This window comes from Rhinopithecus bieti, unplaced genomic scaffold, assembly GCF_001698545.2.
Source record: "Rhinopithecus bieti isolate Rb0 unplaced genomic scaffold, ASM169854v2 scaffold_8783, whole genome shotgun sequence".
NCBI classification, from domain to species: domain Eukaryota; kingdom Metazoa; phylum Chordata; class Mammalia; order Primates; family Cercopithecidae; genus Rhinopithecus; species Rhinopithecus bieti.
Genome location: NW_016806197.1, coordinates 2,435,478 through 2,456,354, shown reverse-complemented (window position 1 = coordinate 2,456,354; position 20,877 = coordinate 2,435,478). Strand labels below are relative to the sequence as shown.

At 41.0% G+C, this 20,877-nt stretch overlaps 1 protein-coding gene across 1 annotated transcript in view; it reads left to right on the top strand.

Moving 5' to 3' along the window:
• The window catches only part of UBE2H (ubiquitin conjugating enzyme E2 H), a 123,647-nt gene that overhangs the window by 81,457 nt on the left and 21,313 nt on the right, over nt 1–20,877 (top strand). Inside the window, exons 4-5 of the mRNA XM_017875046.1 lie at nt 11,400–11,439; nt 12,772–12,824. Coding sequence (XP_017730535.1) covers nt 11,400–11,439; nt 12,772–12,824 — 93 coding nt within the window. The remainder of the gene's footprint in view (nt 1–11,399; nt 11,440–12,771; nt 12,825–20,877) is intronic.

The window sequence follows — 20,877 nt, the reverse complement described above, 5'->3', positions numbered from 1 at the left end:
TTTTTTTTTTTTTTGAGACGGAGTCTCGCTCTGTCCCCCGGGCTGGAGTGCAGTGGCCGGATCTCAGCTCACTGCAAGCTCTGCCTCCCGGGTTTACCGCCATTCTCCTGCCTCAGCCTCCGAGTAGCTGGGACTACAGGCGCCCGCCACCTCGCCCAGCTAGTTTTTTGTATTTTTTGGTAGAGACGGGGTTTCACAGTGTTAGCCAGGATGGTCTCTATCTCCTGACCTTGTGATCCGCCCGCCTCAGCCTCCCAAAGTGCTGGGATTACAGGCTTGAGCCACCGCGCCCGGCCTGTTGTTTGTTTTTTAAGACAGGGTCTCATTCTGTTGTCCAGGCTGACCTGCAGTGGCGTAATCTGGGGTCACTGCAGCCTGGACCTCTGGACTCCAGGCATAGGCCACCACGCCTGGCTAATTTTTTTGCATTTTTTGTAGACATGGGTTTCACCATGTTGCTCAGCCTGGTCTTGAACTGCTGGACTCAAGCGATTTGCCCGCCTTGGCCTCCCAATGTGCTGAGACAGCAGGTGTGAGCCACCGTGCCTGGCCTGTTTTTAATTTTTAAATGGAAGATTCTGAAGGATTTTTAAGTGCTTATTGTAGAGAGATGTTAGAAAAGGGAGAGCTTGGTAATGCTGGAGTTGGGAAGAGAATTGCAGGAGCACCACCATTGAGAAGGAAGGAGAGAGCAGGATGGGAACTCAGAGGCCTGGTGTTTCAGAGGAGGGGAACATTTGTGCAAGCTGTTGAGGCAGGGAGAAAGACTGTGTGTGCAGGGAGGAGTTCAGAAATTTTTATGGAAAATGAGGGATCCTGCCAACTGACTTTGATCTTCTCAAAGAAAAGGGACGTGGCTATTTAGTGAAAGAACTGGTGGAGAGGGTTGGGGAACAAAGGGAGAGAAAGAAAGTAGATTTGCAGGGTCGTGGTAAAATGTAACAGTCATGGGAGACTGGGGGAGCAAGCCACTAGAGAAAGGAGAAGGGAAGATTGTAGGTGATTTTGATTCCATGAAAGGCTGTTGAGCATGTTTAGATAAATTAGTATATATTTGTTTACGTATGTCTCTTCTCCCTGCCAGCTCAGTAGATGTGAACTCCATGAAGGCAGTCCCTGGGTCTGTTTTACTACCACCACCTCTGTCCTCCCAAATACTCACTACTCAGGGCCTGATACATTGCCCGTTCTGCAGAAGAATATTTGTGTGAGTGAATGAATGCCTACCTAGTGGTACCCTCAAGTCCAAGTTGAACAAATGTGAATGATGCTTCCGGTGGTAGATTTGCATTTTGGCATTTTGGAGGTGAGAGGACAGGAGATTTGCAGAGGATTGCTTGAGAGTGAGGATGGTGATGGCTCTTAAATCTTCAGCTGAGTAAGAAGCCAGTGAAGATAAGAGGGCTGGTAGGTGGGAAGAAAATGGGAAGATCTGTGGATTACATTTAACAGATGAAAAGAATTAGTGATTCCTGGGGTGGGAAGCTTTTGGCAAGGATAGGAGATTGATTGGTAGGATAGGAGATGTCTGAATTTGTGATTGGGAATGTTTTGTAGCCAGAGATGCTGGCTACAGAATAACAAAGGTCAAGGTATGTCCTTGGGAGCATGAAGTGGAATGGAATAGAAGAAAGGTCATTGAGAAGCTTAAGAAACAGGTCAGGCACAGTGGCTCACGTCTGTAATCCCGGCACTTTGGGAGGCCGAGGCAGACAGGATCACCTGAGGTTGGGAGTTCAAGACCAGCCTGACCAACATGGAGAAACCCCGTCTGTACTAAAAATACAAAATTAGCTGGGCATGGTGGCACATGCCTGTAATCCCAGCTACTTGGGAGACTGAGGCAGGAGAATCGCTTGAACCCGGGAGGCAGAGGTTGCAGTGAGCCGAGATCACGCCATTGCACTCCAGCCTGGGCAACAAGAGCAAAACTCTGTCTCCCCCCACCCCCCAAAAAAAAGAGAGATCCAGGTGTCAGGAGTATGGTCTGTATTGTCACCAAAAATGACAGGAGTTGGGGCAGAGAGCAACTTGGGGGCCAAGCCAGGTGCTGAAGTTCTCAGTGAGAGAAGCCAGTGGTCAAATGGGCCCTTTTAATGTGAAACCTGCTGTGAGCAGGCTGTAATGTCTAAATTCATTTACCTGCATCTTGCTATCAGCCAGAGTAAAAATAGTACAGTAGCTTTCCCACTCCCTTCCCCAGGCTGCCGCCTCTAAGGATAACCCTGCTTTTGCATGTGCTTGTTACTATCAGAGGACTTGTCCATTTCTTTCTTGAAGTTGACTTATGCCGGTTTTAATTCTGCCTTTGATGGCTCATTATTATGTAATCTTTTCATTTGCTATTTAAAACTTCCATCAAACTTGCTGCCTAGGTTAGTTCCTACTCTGTATTGGATGACCTCTAGCTTTTGAGCTGGTTATTCCTGCCATCTTTTTGGCATTAAATCTATTTCTTTCCCTTTAGGATTTGGTGTCGTAATGAAAACAGTATTTTGGCTTCCTTTTCTTTAAACTGAAATTCTTTTGGAAACAACAAAAGCAATGTCTTAGTTCTTTCTAAAAACCTGTTCACAGTTTGAGATTTGCTTATATTCCTGGTGTTGGTGAAAACTGTGTTGTTAAGTGGAAGTTTAGAGATTATGACATCCAATTTGCCTGATTTTAAGGATGGAAAAGAATGAGGCTGAGATGTGTGACTACTAACTAGTTGCAGAGTCCGTCTTCTGGCTTCCAGGTTAGTGTGTGTGTGTGCTCGTTTTTTAACTATACCAAATGCAGTCAGGATTTTTTTTTTTTTTTAATCTAATTTTGCTTGCACATCAAGAAAGGATGGTCTTTTTAATAATAAATATGGGGCACATGTTCTCAGGACCTCCTGGGGCTGTGTCATAGAAATAATAAATATTAAAAATAAAAATTATAATTGTATTTTCCATTTCCAGGGTGACAGAGTTACGGGAAACATATCTCTAAATCATAATATCCTCTCATGTTCTTGACACTTGTAAGAGCATTAAGAGATGGACACATAGGGTAAATATTAATCAGTTTTAGGATGAGGACAGCAAAATGAAATTACTTGTTCATTAAACTTATTAAGCTAATTCTAACATTACTGCATGGTTACTGTATGCCAGTTACTGTTCAGATGCTTTACATATATTAACTCATTTAATCTTCACAATTAATGATGTGTGGATGCCATTATTTAACCTAGTTTTAGGAATAAGGGAACAGAAAGGCAAAGAGATGAAGTAGATTGCTCCAGAGGCTCACACAGTGGCATTTAGGCATTCTGACTGGAGCCTGGTCCTTTTAAAAAATGTATTGTTACATCAGTTACACACATTTTTGGGGTACATGTGCTATCTTGGAACATGTATGCAATACATAATGATCAAATCAGGGTAATTGGGATATCTGTCACCTCAAACATTTATCTTCAGCTCTAAAAGAGTGGTAGAGAATTGTAGTTGCGTCTTGTGAGTTCAAGTCCAATGTGTTCTGTACTGTATTGTCTCTGACCATGAAAATAAATACTGCCTGATCCCAACAGTGTGGTTATATGAACGACCAAGTGATCGAAAGATAAACTATGGAAACAAGGCAGAAGTTAGTCTCCCAAAAATGAAACCACAGGAAAATAGGCCAAAGGTTTTTGTAATCCACTAGGTTGGTAGAAGGGTTATGCTATTGAAGGATAATAACACTGTACGTTTTCTTAGCTATAAATGAACTTTTCTTATCCATCTAGCCCATTCCTCAGACTCCATATTATCAGAGAGAAAGGAAGAAACAGAAAAGTGGACCCCTTTTTGAGTTTAGATCTCTTGAACACACACAGGATGAGTTCAGAAGGTCCCATGACACAGGGCATTGAGAGTGAGCTCTTTGCCTGGTTCCTCACCCGAGAAGAGACCGGCTCAGGTCCATCTCTCCTGAGTAGGAAAGGCTCAGCTTTCTGAAGAGATTTCTACCTGGGCACAGGCTGCCTTGGGCAGGGCCTGGCTGTCTGAGGTAAGATGAAAATCTATCAGATTGTGCAGTCTTGCACACAGCTGACCAATGGCTGTCACTAGGGGAGCTGGCAGCCCCCCCCCCCCCACTTACTCAATTGGAACACCCCAACTCTGGTCATCCTGTGTGCTAGGAACAGAGATCCAAGTATTACCCTTAAATAATTTGTAGTCTGAGATATTGCAAGGGAAGATGAGATTCAATCTTTAATAATAATATTTTAAACAATTATACTTACTCAAAAAATAGAATCAGTTTGGTTGTGAATATTCTACTTTATGTGGGCAGTTGTTGTGAAGATAGACAATCAGAATAACTTAATGTATTCACTTAACTGTTTTCTCGCAGGAATTCATAAACTTATAATTAAATTGCATCAGCCACAGCTGTCTGAGCCACCTTAGTCTAGGCTCATTTTATCCCTGGGATGTAGCTGCTGTTTTGGCCTTTGGTGCTCTTCACCTGTTTATCATAGGGTGGATTTACCTTGATTCACAAGTCATTTGTCTAACCTCTCATTTTGTCAAGATAATTCCAGGTGAAATTTCTGGTGATTGGCCCAAAGTATTTCATCTACCCACAAATTTGATCATTATCCTCTCAAATAAAGGGAACAAAGATGGAAAATAGGTGAAGCTTAGCCTCATTTATTTACATATTGACCCCAATGTCAGAAGTTACTCAGAAGTATGTATAACTCTGTATAGACCCCTTCCTGGAACTGGACACAGAGGCTGAAATAAAAACCAGTTTTCAGCATGACTTAGCACAATGTTATTTATGTTCGCTGCCTGTTAGCCTATGGGTCATGAGATTTGTTATTCTAGAGCAGTTGAGTATTGGAGTGGAACAAGCAAAAGCAAAGCATGTTTTTCTGTTGTAATCTGTGCTTTTTATTTTTTAAGGTATATGATAATAGTTTTACATCAACTAAGTGTGATCTGGATTCCTTCTCCAGAATTATAAATTACCTAATTCCCTTCTGCTAAAAGATGCAGGACAGAGAGGGTAATCTTTTTAGCTGGACATTTATTCCTGTTGTACAATCCTCCTCACCCCCTTTAACGAGTGCTAGAACTACGCCAGAGAATAACTGTCCAAAAAACTTAAAGGAGTTCTGATTTTTATCTGGTCAAATCACTGAAATATGTCATTAGAAAAGGTCTGGTAGTGGCCGGGCACGGTGGCTCACGCTTGTAATCCCAGCACTTTGGGAGGCTGAGGTGGGTGGATCACGAGGTCAGGAGATCGAGACAATCCTGGCTAACATGGTGAAACTCCATCTCTACTAAAAATACAAAAAAATTAGCTGGGTGTGGTGGCGGGCGCCTATAGTCCCAGCTACTTGGGAGGCTGAGGCAGGAGAATCGCTTGAACCCATGAGGTGAAGGCTGCAGTGAGCCGAGATCGCACCACTGCACTCCAGCCTGAGTGACAGAGTGAGATTCTGTCTCAAAAAAAAAAAAAAGAAAAGAAAAGAAAATGCCTGGTAGTGAATAAAATCTTAAATCATGTAGATTAAAAATAACCTGCTACTTCTACTTATGTTGCCATAAAAGCAGTTTTCAAAATATGTTCTCTTAAAATATCTTGAAAATAGTTCCTGGTCTAATGGAAACAAGTGTTGGGAAAATTCTCCTGTTGCAGACATATTCATTAGTGTGATGATAGCATTGCCAAAAGGAAGGAGAACATGCCAGGGCCAACACACAGTCCTGAGAACATTCCTTCTCTAAATTTCTGGCCCGTTCTTTCTCTGTCTCCCTTCTCCTTGTCCAGGAGCTCCATTGTTGGCATCATTATCCAGAATGTAAATGGCTTTGCCAGAAACACTGCCCACAGCTTGCCTAAGAACAAATGTCAAGGAGATATGCTCTTTTCCATGTATTTGCTTTGGATATTTTTCTAACAATTAAAAAAGCCCAAGGGCCGGGTGCAGTGGCTAACACTTGTAATTCCCCACACTTTTGGAGGCTGAGGTGGGTGGATCACTTGAGGTCAGGAGTTCAAGACCAGCCTGGCCAACATGGTGAAAACCCCATCTCTACCAGGAAATACAAAAATTAGCTGGTTGTGGTAATCCCAGCTACTTGGGAGGCTGAGGCAGGAGAATCTCTTGAACCTAGGAGGCGGAGGTTGCAGTGAGCTGATAGTGCACCACTGCACTCCTGCCTGGGTGACAAAGTGACCTTGTCTCAAAAAACAAAAAAACAAACAGAAAAACCCACCTGGTGTTGGAAGAGATCATTTTAGTTTAGAAAGTAGAAAGTTTCTTGATTGAGTTGGTCTGGTTGTGTTCATTCCTCAAAGGCAAGATTATAAACTGTTTCTGCCTACTTTGGAAGAGTCAAAGGGTTTGTTTTGTGGCTCTTTATGGTATTTTATCATGGTGGTGGTTTTGTATTCTCTAGAAAATTCCTGTACTTAAAAATGCTGCCTTACAGAATTAATTTCCTTTAAGGACTTTACTCTTGGATATTTCCCCTTAATTCCTCTGTTCTCAGAGTGCTTGCCGTTGTTATTAAATGCTAGATTTTTAGAGCTGATAGGGCCTTTAGAAACAGTGAGAGTGGAGAGTTTGGAGATCATGTAGTTCAGCTGTTTGTCTTCGTAGGTAAGGAAACAGACCCCACAAGGTGCAGTGCCCAGGGCCTGCAGTTGATGAGTTGGGGCTAGAACCCATGTCCCTGTTGAGTACTTTGCTCTTCGCGGTGTGATTCTGCCCTCTGTCCTAGTGCTCAGATGGTGTTCCTATACTTAGCAGGGGCACTGGAGGCTGAGCTCCAAACCATTTATTACTAAAGCATATGTTTACCAAGTCCTTTTTGGTTCTGTTATTTATTCCTGTACTCAACTAAGCCAAATCTAGATTTAATTGAAAACTGTATAGACACTGTTAATTCCAGGTGTGCTCTTCAGGCCATGTCCAATGAGGGAGGCACCTTAGTCTTTCAGAGACCATTTTGATAAACATTTAAAGCTTACCATAGTTATTTTTTTGACTTAACACCTTTAAATGCCCCGTGGCATCCCATTGTTGAAGCGTAATGCCCGGTAGGATTCCCATTTCATTTAGATTGAGATCTGCCATTCCCCAGCACTCAGGTGAGCTGATTGAGCTGTTCTCCAACTAACGTATTTTAGGACACAAGCTGTTTGTTTTTTTTGTTTGTTTGTTTGTTTGTTTTGTTTTTTTTGAGACGGAGTGTCCCTCTGTCGCCCAGGCTGGAGTCCCGTGGCACGATCTCGGCTCACCGCAAGCTCCACCTCCTGGGTTCACGCCGTTCTCCTGCCTCAGCCTCCTGAGAAGCTGGGACTACAGGCGCCCACCACCACGCCCTGCTAATTTTTTGTATTTTTAGGAGAGACGGGGTTTCACCCTGTTAGCCAGGATGGTCTCGATCTCCTGACCTCGTGATCCACCCGTCTCAGCCTCCCAAAGTGCTGGGATTACAGGCGTGAGCCACCACGCCCGACCTACACAAGCTGTTTGTTAAGCCAAGTATGTGAATATGTCACTGTTCAGGCACTAGTCTCAGTGGCCCCCCATCTCCCTCAATAACAGCCAACGTCCCTAAAAGGGCCCCGAATACTGATCACCTCTGTGACATCACTTCTCATTTTCTGCCCCTTTCTCAAATCCCTTCAGTTTCAGGAAAAAACTTCAGAGCATCAGGCAAGCTCCTAATGTACTTTGCACTTGGCTGTTCCTGCTATAGAGACCTTCTCCTCTCCTCTTGGTACCAGGTAGCTCCTCTTTCACCTCCTTCAAAGCAACTCACCTTCTCAGCAAGTCCCTTACTGACCTTATTTAAAACTGCCACCCCGCCCCAACCTTTCCATTTCTGTTCCCCTCCTTTGCTGTGTTTTTCTCCATAATGCTGGTGACCTTCTAATGTAGGACTTATTTTTTCTAAAGACCTCTCCTTACAGGTATTTCCCCTTAAGTCCTATGTTCTCAGAGTTCTTTGAGTATTGGTTTTAGTTTATTTAAATGAAAACTTCCCAGTGCTTCTCATCTGTAGCCAGCATTGGGAACTTTTGCCATAGACGTTGCTTCATTAGGTGTTAGTTTTGAGAGTTCTCACAGAGGCAGAATTTAAGTATCAAGAACATATTTTTAATTCTTAATAGTAGCTTCAAGCAATGTTTTTCATATAGTAGGACCATTCTCTTGCCTTAAACCACATAGTGGCTCAGCATTGTTCCCTACTCATCAGAAAGCTTCCCTGCAGTAGTGATAGCAGCATGTTCCTATATATATAACTGATCTTGAGGACCATGCACCTTATAACCTGAGGTTCCTCTGGTTTTAGAGGGAGGATAATGAATTTGTATTATTTGAACAAGAGTGTTAAGATATGAGATTTCAAATAAAATGGTTGGTTTTACTGACTTTTTCTTAAAATAGTTCAGCACTAGTTAATGTTTGTATAATTAAGTCTATTTTAGAATATTTGATTCTATGTATAACTTTTTTTTTGGAAATGGAGTCTAGCTCTGGCTTCCAGGCTGGAGTGCAGTGGCATGATCTGCAAAGGCTCACTGCAGCCTCCACCTGCCAGGTTCAAACAATTCTCCTGCCTCAGCCTCCTGAGTAGCTGGGACTATAGGTGTGCCACTACATGCCCGGCTAATTTTTGTATTTTCCATACAGATGGGGTTTCACCATGTTGGCCAGGCTGGTCTCAAACTCCTGACGTCAAGTAATCCGCCTGTTTTAGGATTCCAAAGTGTTGGGATTTCAGGCGAGAGCCACTGTGCCCAGCTGATACTATGTATAACCTTTTATTTGAAAGTTTTTTTACTCTCAACTATTAAAATTACACATTGTAGAAGTGTCAGAGAGCCAAAAGTGCAAGTAGAAATAATGGGAGAATCTCTCAAAGATGACAGCCATTGACACCTGTTTTCTAGCCTTTTCCCATTGCTGTGGTCCTAGTTCTGTTCAGGTGTGATGAGATTTGAACAGTGCAGTGGAGAAAATCCTACCACCACTAAGAATTCTGCACTGTTAACTTTTGTGCTTACTTTCAGTTTCTTATTTATGTGCATATGTTTTAAACAGAGCAAATAATATACAAGCACATTGTCCCTTTTTAAAAGGAATATATTAATAGTGTAAAAAAAAATACAAGCACATTGTCCCTTTTAAAAGGAATATATTAATAGTGTTACATAAAGTCTTTTTTTTTTTTTTTTTTAAGACAGCCTCACTCTGTTGCCCAGGCTGGAATGCAGTGGCGCCATCTCGGCTCACTGAAACCTCCGCCTCCTGGGTTCAAGTGATTCTCCTGCCTCAGCCTCCTGAGTAGCTGGGACTACAGGCACATGCCACCACCCCCGCCTAATTTTTGTTTTCTTTTTACTAGAGATGGGGTTTCACCGTGTTGGCTAAGCCGATTTTGAACTCCCGACCTCAGGTGATCCACCCACCTTGGCCTCCCAAAGTGCTGGGATTACATGCGTGAGCCACCGTGCCCGGCCAGATGAAGTCATTTTTAACCACTCTTTCCTGTTCTGTTCCCTATTCCCATCATGACCCCAGCCCTGGTGCCCTAACTGAAACAATTACCTTTGCAAATTTGGTACGTGTTGGTTCAGTACAGTTTTCCTATACTTGTTACCATGGAGAATAGGTAGTATTGCTTTGTTTTAGTTTATTAAATAACCTCAGGCTGTAAATATAACATCCTGCAACTTAAAAACACAAACAAACCAACCAACCTTAGCTTTAGATGTATACAAGTTGATACACATTGATCTACTTCGTTACCCTTGGCTATGTAGGACTCAAGTAGATGGATGTACTCCCCTTTATCCAACCCTATCCATTGACAGGGTTGAATTTGGCTCTTGGCTTTTATAAATAATATTGCAACAAATACTCTCATGGGTCATCTGGGACATGTGTATTAGTATTTTTCTAAAGTTATATAGAATTTTTTTACCCTAATTTTTCTCCTCTTAATACCAAGACATGAACATTTCCCATTATTAAAATGTCTTTATAAACCACATGCTTCTTACATCTAGACTTTGAAACGCCTTAATGAAAAATTAATATTGGACACAAAGCTTTTTTTTCATCAGAGTAACTTAAACATCACATGGGCCCTCTTGATTGTGGTAGATAGAACATTATGCTGTTTCAACACAGAGCATTTAAAAACAAAAGCTAAAAGTGTGAGTGACTACAGTGGTCTAAGACTGGACTACTTGGACTTGGTATTCTTATCTCCTGTTTTCTAACTCAGGGGAAGTTTCTCAGGTTTTTGAAGACAATCTCTGTAGCACCTCACTTGAGGCTCCTCCAGTGCCATTTCTCTGCGTCTTTCCTGACTTCCTATTTTACTCCCCCTGCTGTGTCAATACTTTATTCAGATTGCAGTTATTTATTGGTGTCTCTCGTCCCACTGCCACAGTGACCTCCTCAAGAATAGTGAACTGTCTTATTTTTGTACCCTATCCAAGCACAATGCCTGCTTCAGATATTGAAAGTGTGGAACAGAATGAGAGTCCTAAAAGGAAATGAAGTGATAAGGATGACAAAATGACACCTTTGACAATGGATCTCTGCTTTAGAATGTTGCCATTTGCATATATACCGACTGATTGAATCACTGGTTTTATTAATTTCTCCTTGAAGTTTAAATGGCCGTATAACTATTAGAGTGTGTACTTGGTTTGCTAGGAAAAGTTTTAAAAACTTAAACCTCCAACAGATATAGCCAACTTAGAGGTGTTTTTTTTTTTTTTTAACTCCTTGCTTCATTTCTTGGTTGCCCCAATTTTAATCAACACTGGGTTTCCCTGAATGAGCAGACTAATGTTAAAGGAAATATTTTGGTCACTGTTCTTATGAAATCCTTTGTGGTTTGAAGTGGTATTCCTTTAGCATTTCAACAGTTTCATTCATGTTCTGTGCATAGTGTAGCCAAGTGATACCAGTGAGCGAGCTTCAGAAGGAGAAGTTCAAATGCAGAACCTCCAGATTTAGAGCTTGAACAATAAAACTTCTGGGAGGGAGAGTCAGACTTTTATCATGACACTGGTTATGAACCATTAGTAGTATAATTTATCTTTGGGCAGTATCTTCATAGCTCAGAAAACAGTTGCTTTAATGATTATTTTGTATAAGAAGCTGCATTTCTCCCAGTTTGCTCTTTTGTTAATAGAACGCTGATGTATTCTAAGTAATTGGAACTGTCAGGAGAATATAATGTTTATCAGTAACCAAAGATGTACGGTTGAAAGTAGTGATTTATAAGTATTATCACCTTTTCCCAATACTGAAATTGTTTCCAGTACTGAAATACTTTAAAAAACTAATTGTTCTCTGGATACTTTTTGCTGCTAATTAACATCTCTTTTTACAGGATTCATGAATAAAATTTTCCATCCCAACATTGATGAAGCGTAAGTAACTATTTTAAAATGTTTAAATTTTAGCAGCAACTGCTCTTGATTAGCGTTTCTCTCTCTGTTATAAAAAGCCTCAGTTATCGTTTTGGACCTTATCAGGAGTTAGGACTGTATGAATGGTCATGTAAATGACAGAATCCAAAGGATATGAGGTTCTCAATCACTTAGTTCACATTCTGCTATTGTACCACTTAGTTTTTTCCATTGTCGTGACTGGGTCCTTCATTTTTCTTGTTATCCAGCAAACAGCAGTAATATTCCACATCTCACTTCTCTTTGTGTAGACACAATTCAGAGATGTGTTTTCAGTCTACAGATTGACTGTTTTCAGACCTTATAGTATTTTCTCGATTCTTGAGAGTAAGGCAAAATGACTATTGATTCAGTTAATGAATCTTATTTATCCCTTTCTTTCATTCTAATATTTTATTAATGATACTTTAAAATATTCCAGCATATCCTGTTTCCTACTTCTAGTGCTGTTTAGAATATATTATTATTTGGGACGCGGTTTGAATTTGTAATGGCACTAAGTTTTGCTGTCTCTCACAAGCATACCTAACAGGTTTTTCTGAACCCTGTGTGAGTAGGTTGTATGTATATATACATCATGCCCCTTAGTCCTTTAATATTAATACTTTGTTGTATCAGTTATCCTAACAAGGATATTCTCTTATCTGTCCACAGTATATGGTTGTCAGATTCAGGAATTTAACATTAATGCAATACTTTTTATTTAATCTACTGCCATATTCCAGTAACTTACTTTTAACACTTTTTTCTTTCAGTGAAGGATCCAGTCTAGAATCATACATTACATTTAGTTGTCAGGTTTCTTTAAACTACTTTAATCAGGATTAGTTCCTCAGCCTGCCCTTTTCTTTTATAAAATTCACATTTTAAAATAATATAGACCCATTATTTTATAGATTGTTCCTCAATTTGGGTTTGTCTGATGTTTCCTGTTCATTAGATTCACAGCATGAACACACTTAAGGCCAGAAAACTACAAAGTAAGATTGTATCTTTCTTGGGGTATCACATTCAGAGACATACAAGGTCTGTCTGCCCCTTGTGTTCTCAGCACCTGGTTCAGGTGTTGTCTGGTTTCTCCATTGTATAGTTACTATTTTCCCCTTTTAGTCTGTAAGGTGACACTTTAAGACTTTGTACTATTCTGTTTCTCATCATAGTTTTCCCCAATTGGGATTCTTTTTTTCACAGATCTATTAAAAGTATTTTTCTTGATAAGTAAAATGAGTTGCCAGATACATGCAACTAACTTTCTAATTTTTAAAAACATGCCATTCTTTCCATCTGTTTCAGGTCAGGAACTGTGTGTCTAGATGTAATTAATCAAACTTGGACAGCTCTCTATGGTGAGTTTGGCCATGGAATATTTTTTGGAGATGTTGAGACATTGCCTAAAAAATGTTATTTGGCTTTTCTTTTCTGGTTTAAGATGCTTTGTTGGTAATGGGAAGGGATTTTTGAGGGACCAACTGGGAAAGTTTGATCAGTGGAAAAAATATTTTCTCATAAGTACAAATATATCAGTTTAGCTGTGGAAATTTAAAATGATTTTGTGAGATTCCAAACTTAAGGTATAGTGATACAGGTGCACACACACGAATACATGTGCAAACATATGTATGTATTAGAACCACGTAATATATATATATTTTAGTTTTAGAAAAAACTAAAACTACTTAGGAATGTCCCTCTGAAATGAGAGAGAAATGATATAGTAAGAGGTTTTAGGGGATCATCTTTTCAAAGGCCAAAACTTCCTTATGAAGGAAGAGTAATTTAGCCTTACCTTCAGTGCTGAAATTGACACCCCATCTCTTACAGGGAAACAACAAATGAATTGCCCAGCTCTGCAAAGTACTATGCTGAATATCACAGAGAGTTATAAAGAGCATCAGGCCTTTCCTCCTTATCACCTGGTTGGGGAGCTGAAAATATTTTAAAATACAGTCATCCCTTGGTATCTGCAGGGGATCAGTTCCCAGACCACCAGCAGATACCAAAATTCGTGCCTACTCAAGTCCCACAGTCATCCCTGCAAAACCCGCTGACATGGAGGGCTAGCTGTATTTATTGAAAACCATATGTGAGTGGACCCATACAGTTCAAACTGTGCATGGACCCATGTTGTTCAAGGGTCAGTTGTATATTTGAAGTTAATTAGGGATACAACAAATAAATCTATTTTTCCCTCCACTTGTCCAAATCTCAGGCTTTGTAGAGTCTCCCTACTCCAGTGCTCCTACCCCATATACTTCTGCTGATTCTCCAGCTGGAAGTAATCTCTGGATACCATTACATTTTATAGCTCCTTTTTTTATGGCCCACTTTCACTTTCTACTGTGTATTTGTTGTTTATGCCTATTTTTTTTGTGCTACTAGATTATTTCCTATCTTAAGGGCTATCAGGTGTATGTCTGATTCATCTGGAAGGCCCAGGATTCTTATCACAGTGCCCTTCACCAATATGGGTTGAAAGAATGAATGGTACAGGTAACAGTTGCTGAGAGGCACAAGAAAAGAAGGGAAAGCTCAGTTGAGGCTGAGCTTAACCAGGGATGGCTGCTTCTTGTTGAAGACTTGTGTGACCTTTTAATGGTCTGAGGTAGATAAGACTTCTTAGTCCAGCCACAATTTGCAAGTTACCTTTGCCAGATATCCTTGAACTAGGTTGGTAAATGAGAATCACAGAGAAAGGTTGGTCAGCAGCAGAACACAGTTAATCCCTGCCTCTACCTGATTGTGCCATTCAAAAATTATTTTCTCTACCTGGAATGTTCTCCCCTGATCTTTGTGTGGTTGGCACTTTCTTCACTCATCTCACATATCACTTCCTCAGAGCAGTTTCCTTTCCCAGCCACTCCATCTGAAATGACACCCCTCCATAGCACAGCACCCTGTTGTGTATATTTTTTTAATTTTAAAATTGTTTTTTAATGCGTAGAAACAGAGTTGCACTCTGTTGCCCAGGCTGGAATGCAGTGGTGTGATAATAGCTCACTGCAGCCTTGAGCTCCTGGGCTCGAGTGATCCTCCCACCTCAGCCTCTCCAGTAACTGGGACTATAGGAGCATACTACCAGGCCTGGCTAGTGCCCCATTTTCAGTAAGCTTCTGAAACTGGTATTTGTTTATTATTTATCTTATCCCCTTGGATTGTAAGCACGATGAGTAGGGACTTTGTCTTGTTCTTGTCTTTCTCTCTCTCTCCATCCACATGCGACTATAACAGTGCCTGGTGCACAATAAGGGTTCGACTATTTGTTGTCTTAATGAGTGAATTAATCATGTCCAGTACTGTTTAACAAGAGAGTTTTAGGGGAGATGGTGGCATCTAGTTGAGGCAACAAGAAAGAACATACACTCTGAGCTTGATTAAATGGATTCATTTTAAGATGGTTTTTTTGGTAAAAATGTCTCATGGCAGGCTGCCTGGAATATCTGATGTAATGATGTGTTTTCTTAAACTACATTCACATTTTAGAAATGTACATATCAAAATACTGCAAGCTGGTTCCAATTACAATGAGGTAAATTGATGTTTAGTTTTGCTAAAGCTTTTACCATTGACCAGAAAAGCTTTGTGGAAGATGTTTGCTGACTGTCAAGTGCCTCATGTCTCAGAACAGATTTAAAAAAAAAAAAACAGTTTCACTGAATTCATAGACATGCAACTCACCCATTTAAAGTGTGTAATTCAGTAGTTTTTAATATATTCAGTTATATGCAGCCATCACCACAGTCAATTTTAGAACATTTTCATCACCTCAAAAATAAATGTGTACCCTTTAACTATTCCCTACCTACCCCTCAGCCCTAGGCGACCACGAATCTGCTTTTTGTTTCTGTGGATTTGCCTGTTCTGGACACTTCTTAAAAATGTAAATTATAGGCCGGGCCCCCGCGTGGCTCACGGCCTGTAATCCGCAGCACTTTTGGGAGGCCGAGGCGGGGCCGGATCCAAGGTCAGGAGATCGAGACCATGGTGAAACCCGCGTGCTCTACTAAAAATACAAAAAATTACCAGGCCGCGGTGGCGGGCAGCCTGTAGTCCCAGCCTACTCAGGAGGCTGAGGGCAGGAGAATGGCGTGAAGGCCCGGGAGGTGGAGGCTTGCAGTGAGCCGAGATCGCGCCACTGGCACTCCAGCCGGGTGACACAGCAAGACTCGCGTCTCAAAAAAAAAAAAAAAAAAAAAAAAAAAAAGAAATGTGATTATATAGATATGTGGTCTTTTGTGACTGGTTTTTTTCACTTTGCATAATGTTTTCAAGGATGATCCGTGTTGCATGTATCAGAATTTCTTAAGGCTGAATAATATTTCATTGTATAGATAAACCACATTATTAGATAGTAGACATTTGGGTTGTTTCTGTCTTTTGGCTATTACGAGTATTATAAATATTTGTGGACAAGTTTTTATGTAGATATGTTTGCATTTCTCTTGGGTATATAGGAGTGAAATTGCTGGATAATATGTGTAACTATTTGAGGACTGATAGACTACTTTCTAAAGTGGCCAACATGAGTAAGATTTCATCACATTTATAAAATGTTAGCGTATGTTCTTATATTAACTTGCAAAGCATTTAATAAGCAGCAAGAGTTAAACCACGTTGGTCCAAGTGAACTGAAAGCAGACTTCTGTGTTACATGTGTATGAGTTATTGAACATGTTCCATAATACAGGAGTGTGGGCACACTAACAGGTAAGTACAGGAAAACAAGAAGAAATATTTTCAGAGTATAGTCAAAAGTATACTGAGCATGGGAGAATTGTTTTGACATTTTGCTCAAAACTATTTCTCAAGAAAATTCAATATTTCTTTCATGGAAAGTTTTAGGAACAGGTAAATACAAGTATATAAAGTACCGGTAGAATATGTTCGTTCGGATGACCTTGAAGTATTTTTTCAGACTTATCTGATCTTGAGATCTGAACTGAATTTTTATTAGAAACTGTTAAAGCCTCTGGCGTTGAAGGTTAGTTCATAATTGGTGAGTTCTGAATCACTTCATTTCCTGCAGTGGTTCCTGAGAGAATCTGAGTTCAAAGGACCGCCCCCACCAACCCCTGCCCCGCCAAAAAAAAAATCTAACACTACATAACTAATAGGAGAAAGTTGGCATGTCAACATAAATATTCAACTGAAAAGCAAAAGGCTAAGCCTGGCACCTAAAACTTGTTTCAACACTTTCCTCTGCTGTAGATTCGATGAGGGAGCAGGGAGTGGATTGTGAAATTTCCTGCCCTTTACCTTGCCCCAGGGCATGTACTGTGCTGTGGGTTATACATATTTGTAGCATAACAGCAATTCACAGTTGAAATTTCAGGTTTATGTTAATCATAGCCTGATATTAAACAGCATTCATGTTAGCAGTAAATTTAGTCCTCTGTCCCCTCACACCCCTCCCCGTCGTTGATTTCTGGTAAGCCAGTTGACTCATTGCTTCTGTTCTTACCCTGTTTTCTCTTTGCCAAGTGTATGTGCAATTTGTTTATTCAGAGTTCAAAATTGGTATAATTGTGGTTTACTCACCCAGTAATTTTTAATTTTATATTATTTAACCTTACAAGAGAGCTAATTATAGTGAGGAATCAGATTAATTTTGTAAAGATGCTTGTCATCAGTATGAAGTTATCAAGTCTGAAGTTATCTATTGTTATTCTTATGACATTAAACAGAAAGTAGCAGATGACCAAATTGATTGATTTTGGCTTCCTGCAGGATAGCATCTTTTTTTTGCATCCCTTCCTGCTCTTCCAGACAGCAGTGACAGAAGCTCTGAGAAACATAAAATGTAGCCAAGGGGATCTGGATTTCCATTTCAAAACAAATTAATTTTAAGGACTGACAGGAGAGTTCATTAAGCCACAGGTAGCTTTTTAAGCACTCTTCTACTTTCCAGTTTTCCTTTTTTTCTTCAAAATATACTTTATCTGTAGTTGGCTTATCACCCTGCACTCCTGGGGGCTCAGGTGCCTTCACTGCAATACAGCTTTAATCTCTCTCTCATCCCACCCTTCTGGACGAGGCATGCTTGATCCCTGCAAATGTGTTTCTCTCTCCAACTTTCGTTTTATTCATTCTTTTACTTGGTAAATTATGTATATGATGGATTAAGTTGTAGGCTGGGCACAGTGGCTCACACCTGTAATCCCAGCACTTTGGGAGGCCAAGGCGGGCGGATCACCTTAGGTCGGGAGTTAGAGACCAGCCATGACCAACATGGAGAAACCCCATCTCTACTAAAAATACAAAATTAGCCGGGCATGGTGGTGCATGCGTGTAGTCCCAGCTACTCAGGAGGCTGAGGCAGGAGAATCAGTTGAACCTGTGAGGCGGAGGTTGCTGTGAGCCCAGATTGCACCATTTCACTCCAGCCTGGGCAATACGAGTGAAACTCCATCTCAAATATACAAAAAAAAAAAAGTTGTGGAGAAGTGAGGTGGAAGACAGTTGTCTTATGAAATTGGGCAGTTTACATTTTCACTGTTAGGGTTTCACCCTTAGGGTTGCTAGCCAGTGGACTGGATACTTGTACTCTTATTTTGCCAGGCAGAAGAATCAACATTTGGGAGAAGTCTTCCCCTAGAGTTATCTGGGGAGTTAGTAACAGGCAAATTAAATTGACTATAACAGAAGGGAATACTTCAAGGACTTTGAGATTAGGCAAGAGATATAAAATTTTTTTTTTTTTTTTTTTTTTTTTTTTTTTTTTTTTTTTTTGAGACAGAGTCGCACTCTGTTGTCCAGGCTGGAGTGTAATGGCACAATATCGGCTCACTGTGAGCTCCGCCTCCCGGGTTCACGCCGTTCTCCTGCCTCAGCCTCCCGAATAGCTGGGACTACAGGCGCCTAAAATTTCTTTTACCAGGCATTTAGAAATTTAAAATACAAATGTAACACTTATCCCATCCCCTTTTCAGTCAGATAGTCTGTGAATCTTCCCAAATAATTCAGATTTTGGAAGAAGGTGTATCTTAAAATAATGCTTTATGCTGGATTAGTGCATGCTGTTTCTAAACATTTTAGTGTAATTACACAGATAAGAAATACATGTGTGTGCATGGATGATTGGCCAATTACTATTTGAATAGCTTGAGAACTTCGGTATTGGTCTGTCCATGTTGAATCACAAACATCATCCTGCCTTTGGAACAGCTGGATGTCATTATTTCTAGATAGAGGCCAAGTAGAGCAATTCTGTCCAGTACTATTGGGATAATGTCACCTGTTATACATAATAAAGAAATATGCTCAGTTGTGGATTTATGCTTCAACAGTACTTAGCTAGCTCTGTGACCAACCTTCTTTATCTGTCTGCTTGGAAATCTTCAGATGTGGTGTATGTGGCTCAGGAGTCTAACTAGTTATATACATAAAAATGGAGTCTTGCTTGCTTTGAACAACTTAGTGGAAATTCATTAAAAATATCACACTCGGCCGGGCGCGGTGGCTCAAGCCTGTAATCCCAGCACTTTGAGAGGCCGAGACGGACGGATCATGAGGTCAGGAGATTGAGACCATCCTGGCTAACACAGTGAAACCCCGTCTCTACTAAAAAATACAAAAAACTAGCCGGGCAAGGTGGCGGGCGCCTGTAGTCCCAGCTACTCGGGAGGCTGAGGCAGGAGAGTGGTGTAAACCCGGGAGGCGGAGCTGAGATCCAGCCACTGCACTCCAGCCTGGGCTACAGAGCGAGACTCCGCCTCAAAAAAAAAAAAAAAAAAAATCACACTCACTGGTGGTCAGCTTTAAAACCATGGAGTGGTCCGGGCTTTTTGGATCATGGGACATGAGCCAGCCAGGGTATGGCTCTGAAAGACAGCCATAGCTATATTCTGCTTTCATAGGGGCTCTGATTTCAGGGCTTGTTTCATTCTTGATTATATGTAAATGCAACCTTGATTTGTTTTATCTTCATTCACTTGTGATTACTGAGTTAATAAAGTCTTCCCAGTGTATGGACACTTGGCTTGTAATTGCAGGAAGTTATCTCTCGTTATTCTTTTCTGATATTAACAAAAACTAAATTATTGTCTAGTAATTACAAGCTTGAATAGCGAGTTTTAGTATGCCAGCAAGACTAGCCAGCTAGCTAATTACACATTAACTGCCCTCATTTCTGGAAGGCTAATAACAAATCCTGTTACCATGTTTTAGCTTACAAGCTCTTAAAGTGAGCAGGGTCATAACAGGTTTGAACTAGGATGAATGACCTCTAAAAAACACCCAAGTAAGATGAGAATTGTTTTGAGATTAACAATGCAGCAAGAGCAGTGTTTTTGATGAACAAGAGCTTGTTTTCTTCATTGTGATCTGTGCAGTAGTGTTTATTTTCTTCTGCAGCTCTCTGAAGTTTAAATATGTTGGGGGGAAAGGGGCTACAATTAGGCAATGAATGGGAAATTACCTTTTAAGCGGGTTTGGAATGCTTTAAAACCAGTCCATGTCCTGTAACTACACACCTCAGATTGGTGACCTGGTAGCCTGGCCCTGAGCAGAATGTGGCTGGTTTTCCCGGTTTCAGCACCCTGTATTCATCTATCCATCTATCTTTTCTTTTCTTTTCCTTTTCTTTTCTTTTTTCTCTTCTCTTTTCTTTCTTTCTCTCTCTTTCTATTTATCTTTCTCTCTCTCTCTCTCTCTCTCTCTCTCCCCACCCCACCTCTTTCTCTCTTTCTTTCTTTCTTTCTTTTTTGAGACAGAGTCTCACTTTGTCGCCCAAGCTGGAGTGCAGTGGTGCAATCTTGGCTCACTGCAACCTCTGCCACCCAGGTTCAAGCAATTCTCCTGCCTCAGCCTCCCAAGTAGCTGGGATTATAGGCACCTGCCACTGCACCTGGCTAATTTTTATAGTTTTAGTAGAGATGGCATTTCACCATCTTGGCCAGGCTGGTCTTGAACTCCTGACCTCATGATCCACCTGCCTCGGCCTCTCAAAGTACTGGGATTACAGGCGTGCGCCACCGTGCCAGGCCGGTGCCCTGCGTCTTTCATATTTCCCTTTCCCACACAGCACAGGAACACCTGTTTCTAGCTTAGAATACTTAAAAACCACAATGTTACTACTAAGTGAGATTTAACTTTTTTTTTTTTTTTTTTTTTTGAGACGGAGTCTCACTCTGTCGCCCAGGCTGGAGTGCAGTGGCCAGATCTCAGCTCACTGCAAGCTCCGCCTCCCGGGTTTACACCGTTCTCCTGCCTCAGCCTCCCAAGTAGCTGGGACTACAGGCGTTGGCCACCTCGCCCGGCTAGTTTTTTTTTTTATTTTATTTTTTAGTAGAGACGGGGTTTCACCGTGTTAGCCAGGATGGTCTCGATCTCCTGACCTCGTGATCCACCCGTCTCGGCCTCCCAAAGTGCTGGGATTACAGGCTTGAGCCACCGCGCCCGGCC